Below are 19,948 nucleotides of genomic sequence, written 5' to 3' on the forward strand. Positions count from 1 at the left end.
CTGGGTCAGACCTCCATTTGCACTGACAAGCCTGGACAAGAGGCAGACCCATCGGGCTAGGCCTTGGGTGATAAGACCCAGATTGAATCACCGTGGGGGGGCTGGACACCCGGGGACAGGAGACAGCTGCACCATTAGCCCTGAGGAGCCGCGGAGCGTGGGTTATTGCAGGAGCTGGGCAGGTGATTGGAAGTGATGGGGCTGCGGGTGGGGGGGACTGCTCCTCCCAGGCCCGGGTCCCGGGGGCGGGGGACCTCACCAAGCCTCAGTGCTGAGAGAGCCTCAGGCCATTCAGTAAGGCCAGTGTGGTTACAAGGGGCAGAGGGGAAGGGAGACCCCCATCTCCGCCCCCCAGGGAAGAATGGGAAAGGAGATGGCTCTGTCCTTAGGGAATGGCTACTGTGCCCAGTCTCTGGCCTCCCGGTGCTGATCTCAAAGCGTTTAGAGCCAAGAAGAGTGACAGAGGGGACAGAGGGAAGGAAGACTCACCCCACCGGCCCCTCCATCCTGCCCACCGAGACATCTAACTAACATCCCTCCCACCGCAGCACCTGCCTCCTGAACGTGAAGGGCGGAGGTAGGCACTTAGGGCCTGAAGGTCTGGAAGCCTACCCCGAGGCTGCCTCACCACCAGGTGAACAAGGCGGCCACAGGACTGGGCAGCAAACCACAGCCTCCAGGTGGAGGTGACAGCCGCACAGAGCAGGGCTAGGCAGCGGAGGGGCGTACCAGAGAGTCGTCCCCCTACGTGAGTCTCCATCACCCCCACCGTGGAACGATGTCCTCCCAAGAACTGGCAACAGACACAGCCAAGGGATAATAAATATAATTGCTATGACGGAACCCTGCCTAGAGAAATAGGAACATCCTCCGCCCCCAGACCCCACCCGTCCCCTCCCACATGCTGAGGGTGAGTTAGATGCTTTGAGATCACCCTGGGGCTGCTGGGAGCTACGGGGGCTGCTGAGGGCGGGGCCCAGTACTCTGGCCCGCCCCAGCCCCTGGGCCAGCAACTAGGCCAGGACATCCAGGTAGACGGGAGGCGCCTGGGCCAGGGCTTGCAGCCGTGCGTGCACATCCTTGATGCTGTGGCGCTGCTGGGGCTCCCACAGCCAGCAGCCCCGCATAATGGCGTAGACCTCCGGTGGGCAGGCCCGTGGCCGCTCCAGCTCACGTCCCTGCGTGATGCACTCGATCGCCTGGGACCACCGCAGGGGGAGAACTGGGCTGGGGGCAGGAGAGGGAGGCCAGCCCCAGCACCGTCCCCGCCTCACTGAGACTCCCAAGGCAGGTCACACAGCGTGTCCCGGCCTCTCGTCTATTAACCATCTGAAAGGATGCAGTGGACCCCAAGACTCCTTCCCACTGGACACTGACAGTGAGAAGGATTAAGGCTAGACTGTGAGGAGGCTGGGTTGGGGTAGGACTGCCTTCTGACAGGCGGGGCTCAGACCCTCAGCAGACTTGCCAGGTGGATTGAGGAGGGGGAGGCGCCAAGCCATTTGCCAAACCCACCAATTTGGGGTTGAGGGCTGAAGGGAGGAAGGAAAGAGTCCTCTGGCTGTCAGCTCCAGAAGGTGGAAAGGAAACAGAGTTTTGGAAAAGGGCTGGCTTGCATTTTAAGGTAGAGGGCGACCCCACTTCCTTTTCTCTCCTCTAGGCACTACTCTGCCAGGGGGGGCGGGGGTGTGTGTGCGCTAGCACCTCTCAAAAGAAACTGCAGCAGGAAAGAGCAAAGTGGGACCCCAGGAAGGGTAGTAGAGCAGCTCAGGATCCGAAGGAGAGAGAGTGGCAAGGAGACAGTTGAAGGGGCCTGGAGCATCTTTTTCACTTCTTCCCTCCCTCCCCATTAGAGGACTTGGGTTATGGGCGGCACTAATTCCATTCCTTCTCTCAGTGCTTGAGAAAATTAAAATCTATAACCCTCTCCCCCACCCCACCAGCCTCGAGGGAGCAGACTGCATTAGGAGGAGAAATGGAAACTGACAGCTGTGAGCCAAGGAGGGGGTGGGGGGAGCTGCTCTGGGAGACAGAGCACCTGGGGCCTGCTCTGGCTGTGCCCAGCCAGGAGGGCGGGGGGCACGGGGGCAGGACTGTCCTTCCTGCAGTCTAACCTCCAGCCTTCCTGCTGCAGTGCCAGGCCCTCTTGCGCTGTGCTCCTTTCTCATGTGTCTCCCTTCCACCCTGAGAATGCCTCCTAGGTCTATAAGGTGCTGCTAAGGATGGGGGTCTGGGATCTGTTTATAACGTGCTTTGAGGTTTCCCCAGCAGTCAGTTGGGCCTGGACTGAAGACAGTAAGTGGAGGCAAGAATAGGGGAGGGGAGGAACAGAAGAAAAGACCAGGGCCGGGCTGGAGGGAACCCAGGGGCGGCAGGATGCTGGATAGGTGCCGGGCCGGGGGTGGGATGCGAGGCAGGAGGGGCCTCAGGGCCAGGGGCTGACCCACGGGGCGGTGCTGACCTCGGTGTTGGAGAGCTGGTACCACGGCTGCTTGCCGTAGGTGAAGATCTCCCAGAGCACCACGCCAAAGCTCCACACGTCGCTCTCGGTGGTGAACTTGCGGTAGAGGATGCTCTCGGGCGGCATCCAGCGGATGGGCAGCATCGTGCGGCCTCCCACCTGCCGGCGGACGGGCGCCGCGTCACCTCCAGGGGGCGCCGCCCCGACGCCTCTCCCGGCGCAGAGCCGACCCGGCCCCATCATTAAAAATAAATAGAAGTGGCTTTCTGTTTCTATATGCCCTCCTCCCCCCCGCAGCGCTAAGATGGAGATGGTGCCGTTTCCACCCGGGGTAGCGGAGCCAGACCCTCCCCACTGGGGGCCGAGGAGGTAGCAGGGGACTTAGAAAACAGAGCCCGGGAGTCTCAGACCCCACACCGCCCGAGGAAGCGAGGGCGCGCCCTTCAAGGGCAGGCCCTCGGAGGGACTCGGCGTCCAGGTGTCTCCTTTTGAATGATGGGGGAGGGGTTGGGACGAAAAACCCTTACGCGGTAATAGTCGGTGCTGTAGATATCCCTGCTCATGCCAAAATCGCCGATCTTGACCACAAGTCCCTGACCCACCAGGCAGTTGCGCGTGGCCAGGTCCCGATGCACGAAGTGCAGACCCGCCAGGTACACCATCCCGGCAGCCACCTGGCTAGCCACGGCCAGCAGCTGCGCCAGGCCCAGGGGCCCTGGAGCCACGTCCTCTCCACCAGCCAGCAGCTTGGCATCAGGCCCGTGGGACCTAGCAAAGAGAGGGAGAAGGGGCGGGCTGGGAGAAGACACCCCCAGGACCCTGAAGAAGGGGAGCACAGGGAGCTGGGGTGGCATGGGGGAGGGAAATCGGGGAAAGGAGGAAGGGAAGAACAAGGGAGACGACAGTCTGGGCTGCCAGGATGGGTGGCGGCAGGTGCGGCCACCTCCAGGGCTTCCACCAGTGCCCACATGTCCCACACGGGGGACTTCCTCTCCGGCAACCCCCTTGAACTCCAAGCCCAGCATCCAGCTGCCCACTGCCCCTACATCTCTTGCCTATGGACACCTCCGCCTCAGCCCGGGCCAAGATGCTCTGCATCTCAAGTGTGACCCTGCCCAGGGAATGGATTCCCCCACCCAGGCTCTGGGCCTGCAAACTGGGCATCTTCCCTGATTCCTGTCTGTCCCACCTTAGCCCTCACTATACAACCATTCCTGTGAGGTCCTCCTTCCTTCCAAAGACATCCCGATGCCATCCTCCTCCCCACAGCCACCACTCCAGATCAGTCCCTGGTCACTCACTCATCTCCATTCCCCAAATATCTCTGCCCCTGACCTTCGCCTGAGCTGATGATTTTGTCAGTACTGTTCTTTCCTACTGGCCAGCTTTCTCCTCATTCATTAATTTCTTCATTTATTCCAGGTACTTATTAAATATCTCCAGTGTGCCAAGCACCAGAGCCACAATGGAAAGTATAAATGGTTTACAGCAGTGCCATGTGAAGACACCTGAGGGGCACTCAGGGGAGGGATGGAAGAAGCCAGGGAAGGCTTCCTGGAGGAAGAGACATCTAAACCGAGACTCAGGCCCTGAGCAAGAGAGATGGGTAAGCAACTTGAAGGGGTCAGGGCAGGGGTGGGTGACGTGGCTGCGCAGGAGGGCCAGCGTGCCAGGCAGAGGGAATTTACGTACACAGGCCCAGAGGCAAGAAGGAACAGATGGCCTCTCCTAGGGAAAGTCTTCTGGGCTGGACTAGGAGTTTTCATGATCCCCTCCTCTGGTTCCCCCATGCTCTCTCCAGCATTTAGAGCTGCTTCTCCCACAGCCTGGGCCCTAGATGGCGGCATGTCTCTGGCCTGCATTCCTGGCACCCAGCACTGAGCTCACACTGTGTCTGGTGAGCAAGGATAAGGACCCTGCTCTGACCTCTTGACTTGGTTTCCTCTGAGCCAATCCACCTCCCCACTCAACCTCAGGTCTGGCACGCCTCCTTCCTGCTCCACCCCTCTGCTGGCTCCTCCCCATCTACAGGGGTCTCTCCCAGTTGAACCCTGCCGCCTGTCTGAATGAATGACCCATCCCTTCCAAGGGGATGTGTGGGGACCACATCATGACCATCCCTTGGACAACCACACAGGGCTCCCTCATCCAGACCACAGTCTCCCATTGTTCCTCTTACTGGTGGGGAAACTGAGGTCAGAAAGGAAAGCTATTTGGCAAAGGAGGCTCAGCTAATAAGTCACAGGTGATTCCAAGCCCTGGCCTTCTCCCTGCCCCACACGGCCCCATCTTCACAGGGAGCTGATCCTTCAGAGAAGGACTCAACAAAGGGAATATGTAACAGACAGTGGTTGAGGGCAGGGTTCTGCCTGGGAGCACATCCCTCCCCCACTCAGGGCCTTTTACTACCTGTGTGTCCTTGCCTCAACCTCTCTAAGCCTCATCTGTGAAATGGGCACATTTCTTGAGGTTATTAAAATTATCACACGAATTAGTAAACATATCAGAGTTGTTCCGTCCAAAGCCAAAGGAATGAACTTCTGCTAACTTTCTTCAAGTATAAATTGCCATATATTCTCAGAGACTATGAAATATATATATATATTTACATTATTATATAAATACATATGTCCAAGCACATACAGCCATAATAGGAATAAACTGTAAAGTACATGGCAGAGTGCCTGGAACATCGGAAGTGCCTGATAAATGCTTGTTGTGGTGGTTATCAGAGCTGCCACCTCGACAGGCCTGCGTCCGCATGCCGCACACAGACGCGCACACACTCTCTGCAAAGCCCACCCACCCTAAACTTTTAGCTCATGACTTGGCGAGTACAACCCCCCTGGCTATTGCCACTCTACCCTCTGCATGGACTGTCCCCACATTCACCCATCTGCCTCAGAGCATACTTGGGGACAGGAGCCATACTTCCTGTCCTCCCTCCATTCAACAGACAAGCAAGCGTGTGCTCATGGAGGAGGGACGGTGGGGCTCAGAGCTGGGGTCCAGCACCGGGGCCAGGCAATCATACCGGAGGAAGCGGTTGAGATCCCCATGCCGCATGTACTCAAAGACCATGAGCAGCGGGCGGCCCTCAGTGCAGATGCCGAAGAAGCGTACGATGTGCCGGTGCTGCAGCATGGTGAGCAGCTCGGCCTCCCTCTGGAAGTCCTGGCGCGCGCTCTCCGACACCTCCTTCAGTGCCTGGACGGCAGGGGCGGGGCCGGCACCGAGTGGGGCCCAGCCCTCATCTCCCCACATCCCAGGTGGCCCACCCAGCAGAGTGGTGAGCCATGCAGACTGCAGCATCCCACCCCAGGCCTGAGCACCCTGTCCTGGAATGATGGTGCTCTGGGAGGTGGGACCCAGTGCAGCAATGCCTCATGCACAAGGTCTCACCTTGACGGCCACTAGCATCTTGTCCTGGTCAGGCAGCAGGTTATGGCATTCGGCAAGGAAGACTTTTCCAAAGGCGCCCTCGCCCAGCTCCCACTTGAGCACAATGTCCCGGCGCTTGATGTGATGAACACCTGGGGAGAGGCCTGCAAGATCAGACAGGAGCCCCAGTCTTGGGAAGGGTGGGGTAGGACCAGGACAGGACTGAACAGCAGGGCTGTGCACTGCACAAAGGTGCCAGCCAAGGCAGGAAGAGGGACTGAAATGGAACCTTCACTCATTCACCAATCACTATAGTGTGATATGGACAGGGTGCGGGTGGGGTGGGAGGGAAGGCCTGCTCAGGCCTGGGGTGGGCAAAGGCAATGACATGGGGGCTGCTACACACTCACACACAGGCTCGCCCCCACCAGCACAGCCCCTCACAGGCATCACTGAAGTATTGCGGGTTCTCAATGATGTGTCCTTGGAGCCCAGAGCCTTTGCCCTCAGTGGGGGACAAGGAGCTGCCACCCAATGTCATGAAATGCAGGGACATGGCCAGTCCATCCTCTGGAGTCAGCACAGCGGGGCCTAGGGAGGAGACACTGCCACATGGAGGGGTCACAGACCAGGCCCACACCCCAGTCCTTGACAGGTTGCAGGATGCCAGGCGACCCCACTTCATGAGGTGCATGGGGTGGGATGGAGGAGCTAGGGAGCAAGACAGCCAGCCGAGGGAAGGGGAGGCACTCTGGCCTCTCTCTCTCTGGCTTCTGTCCAATCCCAGGCCCCCTGGGCCACCAAAGAACTCCCTTACTGCGCCCCCCCCCCCCCCGCAGACTCAGACCTCCCAGACCCACTTAGTGCTTGACTACAATCCAGCCACCAATTAGCAGCTGTTACCTCTGAAACTACCCGGCACCAGCCCCAATACACGCACTCACAGCCTCACAGCCAGGCCCTCGTGCACTCCAGACACACTCCCTAGAACTCTACCTGTGCACAGCCTTTCCCGCCCCACAGAAGACAGTCAGGAAGAGCCAGGAGGAAACAAGGCAGGTAGGACAGACTGACAGAGAGCCCCTCTACAGACCCCACTCACGGTTGATCCCAAACTTGTTCCTCCTTCCGCATTTATTGAGCACAAGGAACAGGGTAGAAAGGAAGAGGCAGGCAAAGACAGCCAGGCCCACGGCCACGGAGACCTGGGGGTGGGGGTGGTTAGATCCAGGGCTCCTCCTGCGCTCTCAGCGCACCCCATAGCAAACTGCCTCTCTGTCCTGCATAGGAGCCCCCAGAACTGCCCCCTCCTTCCCTCCTCTGGGGCCTGGGGCCATGGCTGTGGGGGCGGCTGACCAAGCTCAGGCTACACTGTCGCGATCTCTGGGCTATGACCGGAAGTGACATGCAGAGGAACCTCTAGCCTAGCCTCCTGATCCCAAATCCTGGATGAGCTTCTACTTCCCATGCTCACCCCAAAGGGGGTTTCATCCTTCTTCTCCACCGGGTCTCCGGACGTGCTGTTAGTGTCTGTGGGGACACAGGGCAGGAAAGGTGGGCCTTGGACACACCGAGTCTCCCCCAACTACTCCCCCCTAGCCCCAGCTGGCCCTGGGGGTTAGGTCAACTGTACCCTCTGCCCCAGCCTCTGAGCCACCGGCCAGACAGAGCCTGCCCTCCAGCCTGGCCTACTCACCCACTGGCGAGAAGGACACTGCAGCAGGAGGGAGGAGAGAAAACAGTCAGACGGGGGAGGAGAACAGGGAGTCCCTTTCCCCCTCTGGGACTCACGCCTCCATTGGGTGGGAGTGGAGTGGGGGGGGCTCTGGTTTCAAGAGAGAAGATGCACGTGGCCCTTTTCCAGCTGGGCCACAGGTGCCCTGGTGCATGGCTCACTCTTCAGCCAGCCCAGATGAGTGGAATAACTCAGGGGTTCAGGAATCCTGGTGCTTGGGGGAGGCAGGGGCACGGAGGTCAGCACAGAGCCAACCACCAGAACTTTGGGCTCCTTTCTGTCCAGGAACAGGCACTCCAGCTTCTGGGGTCAGGATCACAGCAGGAAGTGGGCCAGGCCTCCCTGGACACCTGGATCTGTGCCCAGGTGGAGCCCAGGGAGTGGGGGCAGGGTTCAGGGTGGCCCTCGCACCGGGGATGGGGTCCTCGGGGTTGAACTCAAAAGGGTTGTCCATGAAGGCAGCCATGACAGAGGCGGCGGCCTGGCCAGAGGGGTTGGCAGCCAGCAGCGTGTAGTTGCCGTTGTTGACATGGGTGGGCTGGTTGAGACGCAGACAGCCATGCCGCATAGTCTCGTTGGCCGCCGGCTCGAGAAACTCAGTGAAGATGAAGCTGGTCTCGTTGAGCACAGAGCCATTGAAGAGCCAGCGCAGAGAGGGCGCCGGCTGCCCGTCCACGGAGAAAGGGATGCACCAGTGGTGCATCTCCACTGCGGTGTGCAGCTGCACGCTGGCCGGGACTGCAGGCCAGAGAGAGCGAGAGCGCGAAGTCAGGGGGCAGCTGGAGGGAGCCCACCAGTCCGCGCGGGGGACGGGTAGAGTCAGAAATCAGGTTGCGGGCCCAAGAGAAACTGGGCGGCCGGCTCTAAGAATTTCACAAAAGGCATTTTGAAGAAAGTTGACAGCAAATCTTAAATCAGGCAGCAGGTGTATAAAATTCAGAGAAGGGAGCTATAAAAATTAAGTGTCACCAAACTTAAGAAGATCAGGTGGGGGCCTAAACATCACACAGGGAAAAAAATATACAGTTCAAAAACCTTATGAAAAAGGTATGCTTTCAAAATAAACCCAACCTGATAAAAAGCACAAAAGCCCCTCACTGACAGAAATACATATAACATATATGAACATACGCAATTAATACTGGAATTCTAGCCAGAACTTGTGCAGTGGAATACTATTCAGCAGTGAACTGGATGAACAAACAGTAACAACTCCCATGTAACATGGATGAATCTTACAAATATAATGATGAGTGAAAGAAACTAGACAAAGTAAAACTTGCAGTATGATTCTGCTTACATAATGTATAAGAACAGGAGAAACTAAACCATATTGATAGAGAATCATGCAATTATTTCTAAAAGCAAGGAAATGATTCTCACAAAAGTCAGGATGGGATGGAGAAGGAAGGGATTCTGAATGGGGAGGGGGAGGGGTCTTCTGATGTGCTGGTAAGAATAATTATTGTTTAAAGTGTATATGTTTTATGCATATATCTATATATGTTATATTTCACAATAAAAGATGAAAATTATATAACCTAGAAGATTTTAAATAATTTGTTGGCAGATCTAGAGAAATTAGGCCGTGGGCCTAAAGGGGAACTCAGGTGGGGTGGATGATTCTTCTTTTAAAACTTCTGCCCTAGGATGCAGGGCAGAAGTCCTCTGAAGGGACCAGCATGAAGGAATAGAGCGGAGCAGTGAGAACAGCCAGACAGCTGGTGTGGAGGGCCTCAGGTAGCAAGACTCGGGCAGGGGGCCAGAAAGAAATCCATCTCCATCCCTCTGGCCTTGACAAGCCCCCAGGACGTCCCCCAAAGGATCAGGTTTTCATGGGAATCTGGAAACAGCTGGGAGGGAGCAGCTGTGGAGACATACATCCCACCTCTTTTCTCCAGCCCCCCGCCCTCACGTCCTCTTCTCAGGGAGGAAGGGATGGGGGTGGGTGCAGAGACAGGGCAGGGGCAGGGACAGTCAATGGGACTCACAGGAGACGTTGACCTGGACGGAGACTTCAGCCCGGCCCACATCATTCTCTGCCCAGCATGTCACGTTCTTCCTATTGAGGTCACTGGTGACATTGGCCAGGGTCAGCACCAGGGATGGCAGACCCCCAGATTGCTGGGTCAGGGGAGAGAGGGGAAAAGCAGAAAGTGTGTCAGCGGCTTGGGGCTGGAGGCAGAGGGGTGGAGTTAAAGCCTTTGGGGAGCCCCTCTGGCTCCAGAAGGAAAAGAAGGAAGGACTGGAAAGGGAGGGGAAGGGAAGGAAAGAGGTGTGGGAGAGAATATGGTAGAGAATGGCCCTCCTCTTTTAGAGCTTGTTCTCAGACAATCTCCCGGATCACTTATTTAATGATCTGAAAAATCTAGAACATAACCAATAACTTCAAAATAGGTACAAAATACCCTGAACCAAAACTACCCATCTGAGCAGCTAAGTAGGTTTTACAAAACCCAAGTACACATATACTCAAGTATGAAATATGCAGCACTCATTGCAGAAACAACTAGGACCTCAGTCAGCACCTACGTGCTCTTGTTTTACACACAGTTCTAGCAAACTTAGTCTCAGCCAACGATGACCAGAAACAGAGATGTCGCTAATAACAGGGCAGCAGTTAGAATCAACTGTAGCATCCTGACCTCCTTTGGCAGATGAACACAAAGCGAAGTCAGAGAGGCAAAGAGACTTTTTCTGAGTCATCACCAAAAGACTGAATCAGGTTTAGATTCTCTTCCCAAGAACCTGGGTGTGTGGAAATTCTATGACCTTAAGGCACACAGCAGTACAGAAGGGCCAAACTTTAGAGGATATACACCAACCAGAGTAATCATGTTGTAGTCATACTGTAAGTAGCAATTTATTCTCAGAAAATGTTAACTGCCCCATTAAATTAATGTTCTTAAGTTCATTGTATTGTTTGCATTTCATTTGTAAATTTACCATGATTATTTGGTTATGTAAGAACTATGAGCCTACAGCATTTGCATTGATTTACTGTTTGTACATTTTTAGGAAACACTATAATAATAAATATTTTGAATCAGTAAAAAAAAAAAGAAAGAAAGAAAAAAGAAAATATATGACCTTAAGATAAGTCTTAATCTTTTTGACCCACGGTTTTCCTGTTTTGTAAGCTGAAGAGGTAGACGAAATGACCTTTGGAGATTTCAGAAAGCTATTTGCATAAAATGGTAGAACTGAATGAAGTAGTGGACAAATCTCCTTCACCTGGAAATTTCATAAACGTGGAAGCCCTTGAACAGATGCCAGAGGAGGGGAAGTTGCCCTGGGCTTCCGTGAGAATGTGCACTCACAGGTTCCAGGAGCGCTCTCCAGCCTCTTGTCCCAGCCACTCCGAGAGGAAGCCCCGACCTACTCCAAGCTTCTCTTGGCTGCCCCCTCCCTTCCTAATCGCCCTGGGGTGGGTTGTCCCACTAACTCTTCCCTTTGAGCTGTTCTGCCGCCCTTCTCTCTTCTGAGGGTGACCAGCCCCCACCTCCTCTCTATTTAACCCAGCTAGGGCACGACTTTTCTATAGGAAATTTCTAGAAAACAGACGTGGTGGCAAACATAAATCTCCCCAAGAAAAAAAGCAAAAACCTGGAATTTCCAAGACAAGCAGTTGATCAAAGTTCTTTCCACAGACGGTCATGGCCAAGCCCTTGCCTCCGCCTTGATCCCTTTCCATGACTCACTCTCTGGGACTTTGATCTCTGGGAGGGGAGGAACTATTCAGTGGCTAGTGGTCCCTCCACCATGTCTGGACCCCCCACTCAGGCTCCAGTGGTTCCTGCTTCAACACTGTTCCAGGGGCCTGCAGCGATTCTCGGGTTGGTTCTCCTCCCAGGGCTAACACTGCCCTGCTGGTCCCGATGGCCTGACTCCCCCCAGGGGCTGGACCCTGTGTGTCTGTTGACATGGGCCCAGCTTTTTGGGTGGGCACAGCCCACTGTCAGTCTCTGCTGATCTTATCAACAAGGCCTCCTAAGTTCACTGTGGCAGCTGAGTCAACCCATCACCAGCCTGAGGACAAAGGGCAAGGCCTGGGAAGGGGCCCAGAGACATGTCTAGATGACAGAGATAGAGGCCAGAGAGTGCCCAGAGGCAGGCAGGACATCAGAAGGCCATCACATCTACCTCCTCAGTTGACAGATAAGAAAACCAAAGTGCAGGCAGATTAGGGGATTTTTCTGAAAGTCGCTCCAAGAATTAATTAGTGAGAGAGCCGGAACCAGACCTGTGCCTCCTTTACTAATATGCTCATCCTACACCCAAGAGGGTGCTGCTTCCAGAATCTCCAGAAAAATCCTGGAAGGCCCCTGAGAACTCCCCTGGGTGCAATACCACAAATATCGTGCCCTCTCCCTGGTCTTCAGTGTCCTTATCTAGAAAGGGGGTGGATGGGAGGGGTGGTCTGTGGGGTTTGCCCCTGCTCCAAGATGTGTGGGCCCCCTGCCCCTCTCTCTTACAGCCGCACGGTGTTCCCAGAGAGGGGCCCCAAGTTCCCGGGGGATCCTGCAGAACCTGAGCTCCCTACTGGGCCAGCACCCACCCCCAGGGCTACCCCACAGCAGAAGTCTGAGCCCCATGAGCTCGACCATCTCTGTCCACCCCTCACCCTCTGTGGGGCTCCTATTCATCATCCTTCTTTCCCTGTCTCTGCCCCCTCTGCCCTGCCCAGGCCCCCCCTGGGGAGAGGGGACGAGGGGGAGTGGAGCAGGGAAGGGCTCCTCACCGTGGCCGTGGCCGCCTCCTCCAGCTCGGCCACACTCCAGCCAGCCTGCTCCAGGCCCTGCCCCTCCACCTGGCACTGCAGCATCACGTCGTCCCCCACGTCCACGGAGGCGTTGGGCATCTGGATCTTCAGCCTGGGCACCTCTGATCGCCCAGAATGCCCAAGGGGTGTTAGAGCAGGGCCCGGCCTCAGAACCCTACCCCAGCGCCCCCTTCCCCACCCTTCTCAGTCACCGAGCTGTCCAGTGGTGATGCGCCCAGCCCTGAGTCCCCCTCCCAACCGGCTCTTGCCAGTGCCCGTTCCCCAGCCCCCTCTCAGCCCTCGCTTCCCAAGCCTGCTAGATGCCCTCTCCCCAGGCACGTGGCCCTTTCCCAGCCTCTTCTACCACCTCCAGCACCTACCGCAGCTGGTGTTGGACAAGAGGACAAGGGGACCCCGCCCGGGGCACCGCAGCTTCTGCTCACGCACTCCGCCCAGCCCCTCCTCCTCCCAGCGCAGTAGCCAATGCAGGGCACAGGAGCAGTCCAGAGGGTTCCCCGACAGGACCCTGGAGGACGTGGGGGACACCAAGAGAGGCAGGGAAGGGGCAGGCGTTGGGCCTGAGGAGCCACCGAGAATGAAGGGCTGCAGTGAGTGGGGTGCAGTCAGGCGGCAGACTGTCTAGAGGCAAAGGAGTGGGGACATAGCAGGAGGTCCTCTCACGGACCACAACAAGACCGTATTAGAAGAAATCTAAGGCAGAGAGTCAGAGGCGGCCTGCTGTGGGATTCCCTTACCCCCCACACCTCAGGATGACACCGGGGTGAGGGTTCTGAGCAGGGTGACAGAGAGAGAAGGGCTCTGCCTTCGGGGTGACCCAGAAGCCCTAGGTGCCCACCAAGCACACACCGGCCACTGCTGTCCCACCGTCACGTGTGTGTGGTGTGCTGGGAATGTGGGCAGATGTGCCCATGTGCGCAGGCAGTGGGCCTGCGGGTCTGCCCAGCCCCAGCCTCCCTGGCACACACACAAACACAATCAGCCGGCCAGGCGGCTCTCGCCCCCCAACCCTCACACGCCCCCCAGGGCAGTAACCTCCTCAACCAGTGGGCCTGCAGCCCCTGCTTAAATGGGGGTTGACCAGGATGCACAGGCCCAGCTCAGCTCACTGCCAAACCTGTCTCCCCAAAGAGACCCCATCACACCCCACCCCACCACAGTTCCATGCAGACACAGTGGCATGCTTCACACAGAGACACAGTGCCTGCCACGCTCATGTGCGCACACGCGCATACACACACACACACGCACGCATACGCACACACACACACTCTACTCTTGCCCCCCGGACGCCCTCACACTCACAGTTCCTGTAAGGAGAGGCCCTGGACGGTTTTCCAGGAGAGAGACTCCAGAGCATTGAGAGAAAGATTCCTGCAGGAGTTGAGACAGAAGAGACTGACCCTGTGAGCCACCGACCCCGCTGTGACCCAGTGTGGAGGAGGGCGGAGCCCAGGGGGAAGCTGACATCTGGCGTCCCCTCCCCAGCCCTGAGCCAGCCTGGGGGGGCACTGCAGGGGTGGGGGCAGGTTAGGCTCCTTGAGTCCCCCTCTTCTCCCTGCGACAACAAGGGTCAACCCCACTTAACCTCCTCCCCAGACCCCAGGGAGGGGGTTCTGCGGGAACAGCCGCTCCCCCTTTCCCCCACCCTTGGCCCCAGCTGGCAGAGTGCTGAGGCCCCAGCTGGGGAAGGGGCTCCATCTGTGCTCCCTGCCCACAGCACCCAGGACAGGGCCAGAGGAGAAGGGGGAGGGTGGTGGCTCCCACACTCCCTTGCCCCTACCGGATGGCAAGGATCTCAGAGTACTTCCTCAGGTCCCCTCCCCACTCCTCCTTCCTTTGGGACCAAAGCAAGCTCTCTGGAAGGGACCCTAGACCCCAGCCCCCTACTTGCAGATAAGGGGTCAGCCCCCAGCCACAGAGGAAGCTCCAGTGCCCGGTGCTCTGCAGCAGGACGCCGCTCCTGGGACCCTGCCCTGCCCCTCTCTTCGCCTAGCTGTCCTGCAGTCAGTGGGAGCTTAGCTGGAGCAGCAGCACCACGCAGGGATCGGAAAGACCCCCCAGGTTAGCACCAGACAGAGCTGGGTGTGGGTCTGTCCTGCCACTGAGAGCTGTGTGACCTCAGCCCAGAAGCAGGCTCTCTGGTTCTCAGAGTCCTCATCTCTGAAATGGGGATGACTCTCTCCCAGATTGAGTGTGAAGATCGCTGACATATGAATCATAAGGGTCACTGGTACACATTTGAACTGAAGCCCCAATAAGTAGCCAGTGAGGTGGCATCACCTTCCTTCTTGCTAAATCTCCGGACACAGCAGAGTTCAGCGTGCCTGGCGTAACTCCGTGAACGGCAGCCCCCGCCACCCTCCCCACCTCTCTACCGGCCCTCAGATGGCCAGGGAGGGGCTGCCAGGGTCTCTAAGGACCTCTCTTTAGCGGTCTCTCCTGCCCACCCCTGTCCCTCTCCATCTTCCACAGGAAAGGGAGCTATGACTCCCAGAACAGGGAGGGTACAAGTGGCAGATCTGGTGCCCCACCTCCCAGGCTATGCCAGGCACCAGGGAGGAGTGGGAGGTGGTGTCCCAGCCAGAGTCTGGGGTCCTGCTCCCGCCCCTTGCTCCCTTGGACCAGTGTGTTTCTGAGCCCCAGGAGGAAAAACAGGGCAGGCCCCCATCAGAAGTGTCCCTGTAGTGTGAAGCAGGGAAGTGAGACAGCGAGAAGGACCTTTTGGCCGGCAGGGGTGGGAGCTGAGAACACCACCATCCCTGGAGCAGATGAGAAGCCCCGGGAGGATGAGTGCGGTTGCGTCCCTGCCCAGGCTGGGGCTTCCTCAGAACATTTCCCTGGGGACGGCCAAGCCCAGTAGCTGCTGGAGTCTGGGTGTCCTCCAACCCCCACGCCACCCAGCCCTGGCCACTCACAAGCGACTGAGCCGAGGAGTGAAATGGAAAGCATCTGGTGCCACGAAACGGAGACCGCTCTTCACGATGGTGCTGGGAGGGATGCAGCAGGGTCAGCCCCTAGGCCTTTAGCCACCCGGGCCCCCTCCCTCTCCGCCCGTGCCAAAGCCCGGGTCCCCAGTGCTGAGCCATGGGCCCCTCCTGCTCTGCCTCATGGCTTCTTCAGCTACCCATGACCCTGAGGATCCCTGAGTCCACAGCCTCTCAGGTCCTCCCAGGCCCCTAGCACCCCTGCACCTTCCCTGGCCCTCTGGTCCCAGGCGCTGAGTTGAACCCCACACCACACAGCCCCTCACAGGTTTCTCAGCTCCCCTAGGCCCTTCAGGTCTCTGAACTCCAGATGCTGCAGATGCTCTTGGTTCTCGATGTAGCTGTGGGGAGAGGGAATGGGAGTCACAGGGGCCCAGGCCCACACTCAGGTTTCCCACCCACCCTCCTGCCTCCAACCCAATCACACATGCCCAGGTGCATGCATGCATACCTATATACACATGGGCACATGGGCACCCAGTCATACTCAGACCTGTTTTACACATACACATGCATAATTATGTACACATGCATGCACACACATATGTAGAAACACTTCCTGACATATGCACATGCATGCATGCACCCTCACACCACCACACATGCACTCACACAACTCTCACACATGCAAACACACTCAGTCATGCACACACACAGAGGCATAAACATATGCACCAAGACAGACACACCTCCTCACACACATACACACATGTGTATGCATGCACACACAGGTGTGTATGTGAGCACATTTGCACCATCACACATGGACATGTGTATACATATCTTGTGTACATACACATACACATGTGAAGATGTGTGTGCATACTCATTCTACACACACACGAGTCCATTCTCAGCGTGGTGTTCTGCTTTTATACACAAGGCCTCTCCTGCACATGTTCAACAATGGGGGGGTCATGCTGAATATTTGCTTCCACAAAGGGCCTGAGCTCATCACTGCCACTGCCCCACACAGCACAGAGGAAACCCTGTGGTCATGCAACTATGTGTTCCCAGATACACCTGCTCAGGGGCCACCGTCTGGGCTCACCCATACTGCTACACACACACACACACACACACACACATACACATTCCCTCTCAAAGCTGTTGGCTTCTCCCTACACTCAAGCAGCAAGCTCCCCTCCCCACACCCTATCCTTCTGCAGAGCAAGGAGGCGGCAAAGAGGCTCTTGGTCAGGGACCCGTGGAGCCACTCCCTGCCCCAAGCAGGACCCAGGACGGAGGAGAGGAGCAATGAGGGGATGGATCAGAGTGGGGCTGGGTGGAGAGGCGTGGACTGGCTGAGTACACAGAGAGATGGCTATGGGAAGGCTCGGTGTGGGGCAGCGGGGTGGGGGAGAGAAAGACAGAGAGATCTGGAAACAGAGACACCAAGAAAGAGAAACTGGCAGGAGGAAGACGGGCAGAGAGAGTCAGGCTAGGAGAAGGCAGATAAGGAAGGGGAGACAGAGAGACAGACAGATAAAGACAGAGAGCCAGAGAAAGCAAGACAGTGAGCTGAGAAAGAAACATGTAAGAGCCGGCATGGCACGCCAGGATGGGGGACCGCTGACGCCCTGGGCCCTGCCCAGCCTCTGAATCTGGCACACCAGCGAGTTCCTGAGAACTCAGCTGCCCTGCAGAGGCACGTCGGTGTACTCTCCCTACCACACACACACACACACACACACACACACACACACACACACACACACACACACACGGGCTGGGGTGGGGGCTTACTCACTGCCTGTTCTCAGAACTCACTTCCCCACTATCCTCTTATTTTCCCTAACTTGTGGGAACCAGGGTGAACCCGAGTGACCCCTCTGCTCTCCCCTCTTCCCAGCATGGCCCCAGTTGGACAGCCAGGTATCAGGTCCTCAGAGGTTTAGTGAGTCCTGCGAGGTTTAGGGAGCAACCTCCAGTGACTCTGGGGGAGAGTAGGCCCCTGTCCTGCCCACCCCCACAGGCCCTGCCCAGTGGGCTTAGAGCAGGGACCCAGGGAGGGGTGAGAGGGCAGTGGCTGGGTGTGTGCAAGCTGTCAGGCAGCCTGCTCAAAGCTGCCTCGTTCGTCGGGATTCATAATCAATCTGTCCATTCGAGTCCATTATCTCCTCGTTAGCTCTGCGGGTGCGGGAGGAGGAGGGGGGCTATGCAGGCGGAGGAGGCAGGGGGTCGGCGGCCGCCCCACCCAGAAGGACATCTCAGCTCACCGCCCTGCCTGCGTCCTAGTCCCCAGCCCTAGGCCTGTCCCTCCCCACCCCCAACCCTGGGCTGGACACTTGGGGCTTGGAAGGGATCTGGGGAATGAAAGCTGTGATAGCAAACACTCAGAAACAGGAGCCCTGGTCCAAAGGCCCAAGGTGGTGAGTGGCCTGGACTGATGGGGCAGCCTGGATGCTCCTCCACATCATGTAGAGACCTGGGCCTAGACCAAAGACGAGGCCATCTCCTCTCCGCCTGGTCTCCCTGGGGCCATTAGAGAGAGAGATTGAGTACCTTCCCGTTAATTACCACAAGACACCCGAGTAACTCAGTGCCACTTATGGCAGGCTGCTCAAGTAACTTCCAGACAGTGATGCTCCCCCGTGGGCTACCTTCCAGCCCAGCTCGGCCTGGGCCCAGGCTTCCTCGCCCTCTAAGCCCCAGGTCACTGGAGGAGGATTTTCTAGCAGTTCCTCCCCTCTTCTAGAAGTCTTGCTGGCCCCACCAGCCACAGAATACTCAGGTATTTTCTAGTCACCACCATGTGATGCTTGAGTACCTCTAGGCGGATTATCACAAAGCACTCCCATAGGTTTCACCAGCTGCTTAAAAAGTACTTGAGTGTTTTGTAACCAGTTACTGCAGGATGTCAAAGCACTGCAGAATGCTGGGGGGTGCTCTCAGTTGGGAGCCCTCAAGGAAGGATAGTCTCAGCGAGACCCCCAACTCCCTGCCCCAAGTAGGGACACAAGCGGGGAAAGAGAGCTGGGCCCAGGAAGAGAGAAGCCAGGAGAGGGTCTCATTTCCTACATCCAGATCAAGGGAGAATGGGACAAGGAATGGTAAAATGGGGAACAGAGAGCTCAATGACGGAGCATGAGGCTCCACCACCTCCCACCTATCCAGTTTAATTCCCAGTTCCGGGGGGAAGGCTTGGCCTTGCCTGGTCATGAGAAGGAAGTGGGGGTGGGTGGGGAGGGCTAGTTTCCTCCTGGAAAAGGTATAAGGGGTAAGCTTGCCGCACTGAGGGTTTCTCTGCAGCTGACCACCCCCTCTTTGAGGCACAGCTTGGCCTCCTGTCGGGGTTCCTCAAAGCGGCTTCAAGACGGCGGGGCTGTCCAGACCTGATCCACGGACAGCCCCCCACCCGCCTTGCTTTCCCTGAAGCTAGCGCCCTAGCTGCCCTGGGCACCAGGCAGCTTCCGGGCGGCAACTGCTGTGGCTGCCCGGGAGCGGCGGCAGCGGAGGGGAGCCCAGGCCCCGCAGAGGGCTGCGCCTTATCAGCCTCCCGCCGCCCCACGCTCCTGACCCAGCAAGCCCACAGCAAGTCCGTGCCCTCGGGGCACGGCTATGCCCGCCTGTCCCCGCGCCCCCTCGCCCGCCGGACACTCACAGCTCCGTCAGGTTCTCGGCGCCCCGCAGGTGGCGGAGGCTATCCAGGGCCCCAGCCTGGGTGCAGCGCAGCCCCGAAGGGCCGTAGGGGCAGCAGACATCTGGGCAGGGTGCGGCGCCCGCAGATGCCAGCATCAGCCAGGCCAGTAGTCTGCCCGGCCCCGTAGCCCGGCCGTGCCCACCAAGCTGCCCGCGCCGTCCGCCTCGCAGCATCGCGGCGGCGCCCGCCTCGCCAGGGCCGGGCCGCCGTCTGTGCGCTCCCAGCAGCGGCTGCCAGGCCTCCCGCGACATGTGCGCTGGGCTGTGTTAAAGACCCAGCCGCCAGGAAAGGGTGGAGCCAGCGGCACACGCCCCGCCCCGCCCCGCCCCCTCCAGCCCCGCCCCGCCCCCTCCTCTCCTAAGCCCCAACTCTGCCCCAACCTCCCTTTCGGGGGGCCCTGTGCCAGCCTTCTCCCCCAAGATATCCCCAGCTCCAGGAGACGCGGAGCGGAGGCCGCAGAAGGTCTCAGAGGTGTCTGCTGGGGGTCGGGGAATGGGAAGTTGATACGTTATTTCTCCCAGTCTAAAGCAGCTGCATGTAGGGGGCAGGGGAGATGACTGAGTTGGGGAAAGGTTGTCGTCCAGGTCATCCTATCCAGCCCCCGGCCTCAGATCTCCCTCTTCGCAGTGTGCATGCCGTTGGGATTCGGCAGTGTCACTTAGGGTAAATTAAGTGAAACCTAGGAAGAAAAAAGAAGGGACCCTCCCCGCCAAAAAAAGACCAAACTCAGGACCTGGAGAAGGAAAACATAAGGGCAGAGAAAGGGAAGGTGTCGCCCCAAAAAAAGCCGGTGAAGGGAAACCAGGGAGTCGAGGTGCCGATGTCTAGAAAAGGCCACAGGGTGGCGCTAGAAGCCTGCGCGCAAAGGTGTGAGCTGGGCAGGAGTTGGGTGGGTTGGGGCGCGGTCTGCGGCCCCCACTGAGCTGCGCCTCGGGACCCAGCGTCAGTCCCGGACCCCGGC

The 19,948-nt window shown here is 57.9% G+C and overlaps 1 protein-coding gene across 1 annotated transcript; it reads right to left on the reverse strand.

Moving 5' to 3' along the window:
• Positions 1-992: 992 nt before the first annotated feature.
• On the reverse strand, positions 993-19,244 carry NTRK1 (neurotrophic receptor tyrosine kinase 1). Its single transcript, XM_036922589.2, has 17 exons — positions 18,949-19,244; positions 15,611-15,685; positions 15,276-15,347; positions 13,663-13,731; positions 12,720-12,865; positions 12,319-12,461; positions 9,569-9,701; positions 7,989-8,315; positions 7,539-7,556; positions 7,317-7,372; positions 6,945-7,047; positions 6,287-6,433; positions 5,864-5,994; positions 5,496-5,668; positions 2,989-3,229; positions 2,462-2,620; positions 993-1,199 (listed from the first exon to the last, which is right to left on the reverse strand). Exons 1-17 carry the CDS (start codon positions 19,236-19,238, stop codon positions 1,014-1,016), a joined length of 2,469 nt encoding a protein of 822 aa, XP_036778484.2. The 5' UTR covers positions 19,239-19,244; the 3' UTR covers positions 993-1,013.
• Between the last annotated feature and the right edge of the window lie 704 nt (positions 19,245-19,948).

The sequence above is a fragment of the Manis pentadactyla genome, chromosome 19 (genome assembly GCF_030020395.1).
Source record: "Manis pentadactyla isolate mManPen7 chromosome 19, mManPen7.hap1, whole genome shotgun sequence".
NCBI lineage: Eukaryota > Metazoa > Chordata > Mammalia > Pholidota > Manidae > Manis > Manis pentadactyla.

What these genes read in the sequence shown, in the direction of transcription:
- NTRK1 (XM_036922589.2), bottom strand. Translation starts at nt 19,238, where the DNA reads ATGTCGCGGGAGGCCTGGCAGCCGCTGCTGGGAGCGCACAGACGGCGG. An exon ending in AGGATGAAACCCCCTTTGGG is followed by an intron (nt 7,048 to 7,316) that starts GTGAGCATGGGA and finishes CCCCACCCCCAG; the next exon opens with GTCTCCGTGGCCGTGGGCCT. An exon ending in GCAATACTTCAGTGATGCCT is followed by an intron (nt 5,995 to 6,286) that starts GTGAGGGGCTGT and finishes GCCTCTCCCCAG; the next exon opens with GTGTTCATCACATCAAGCGC.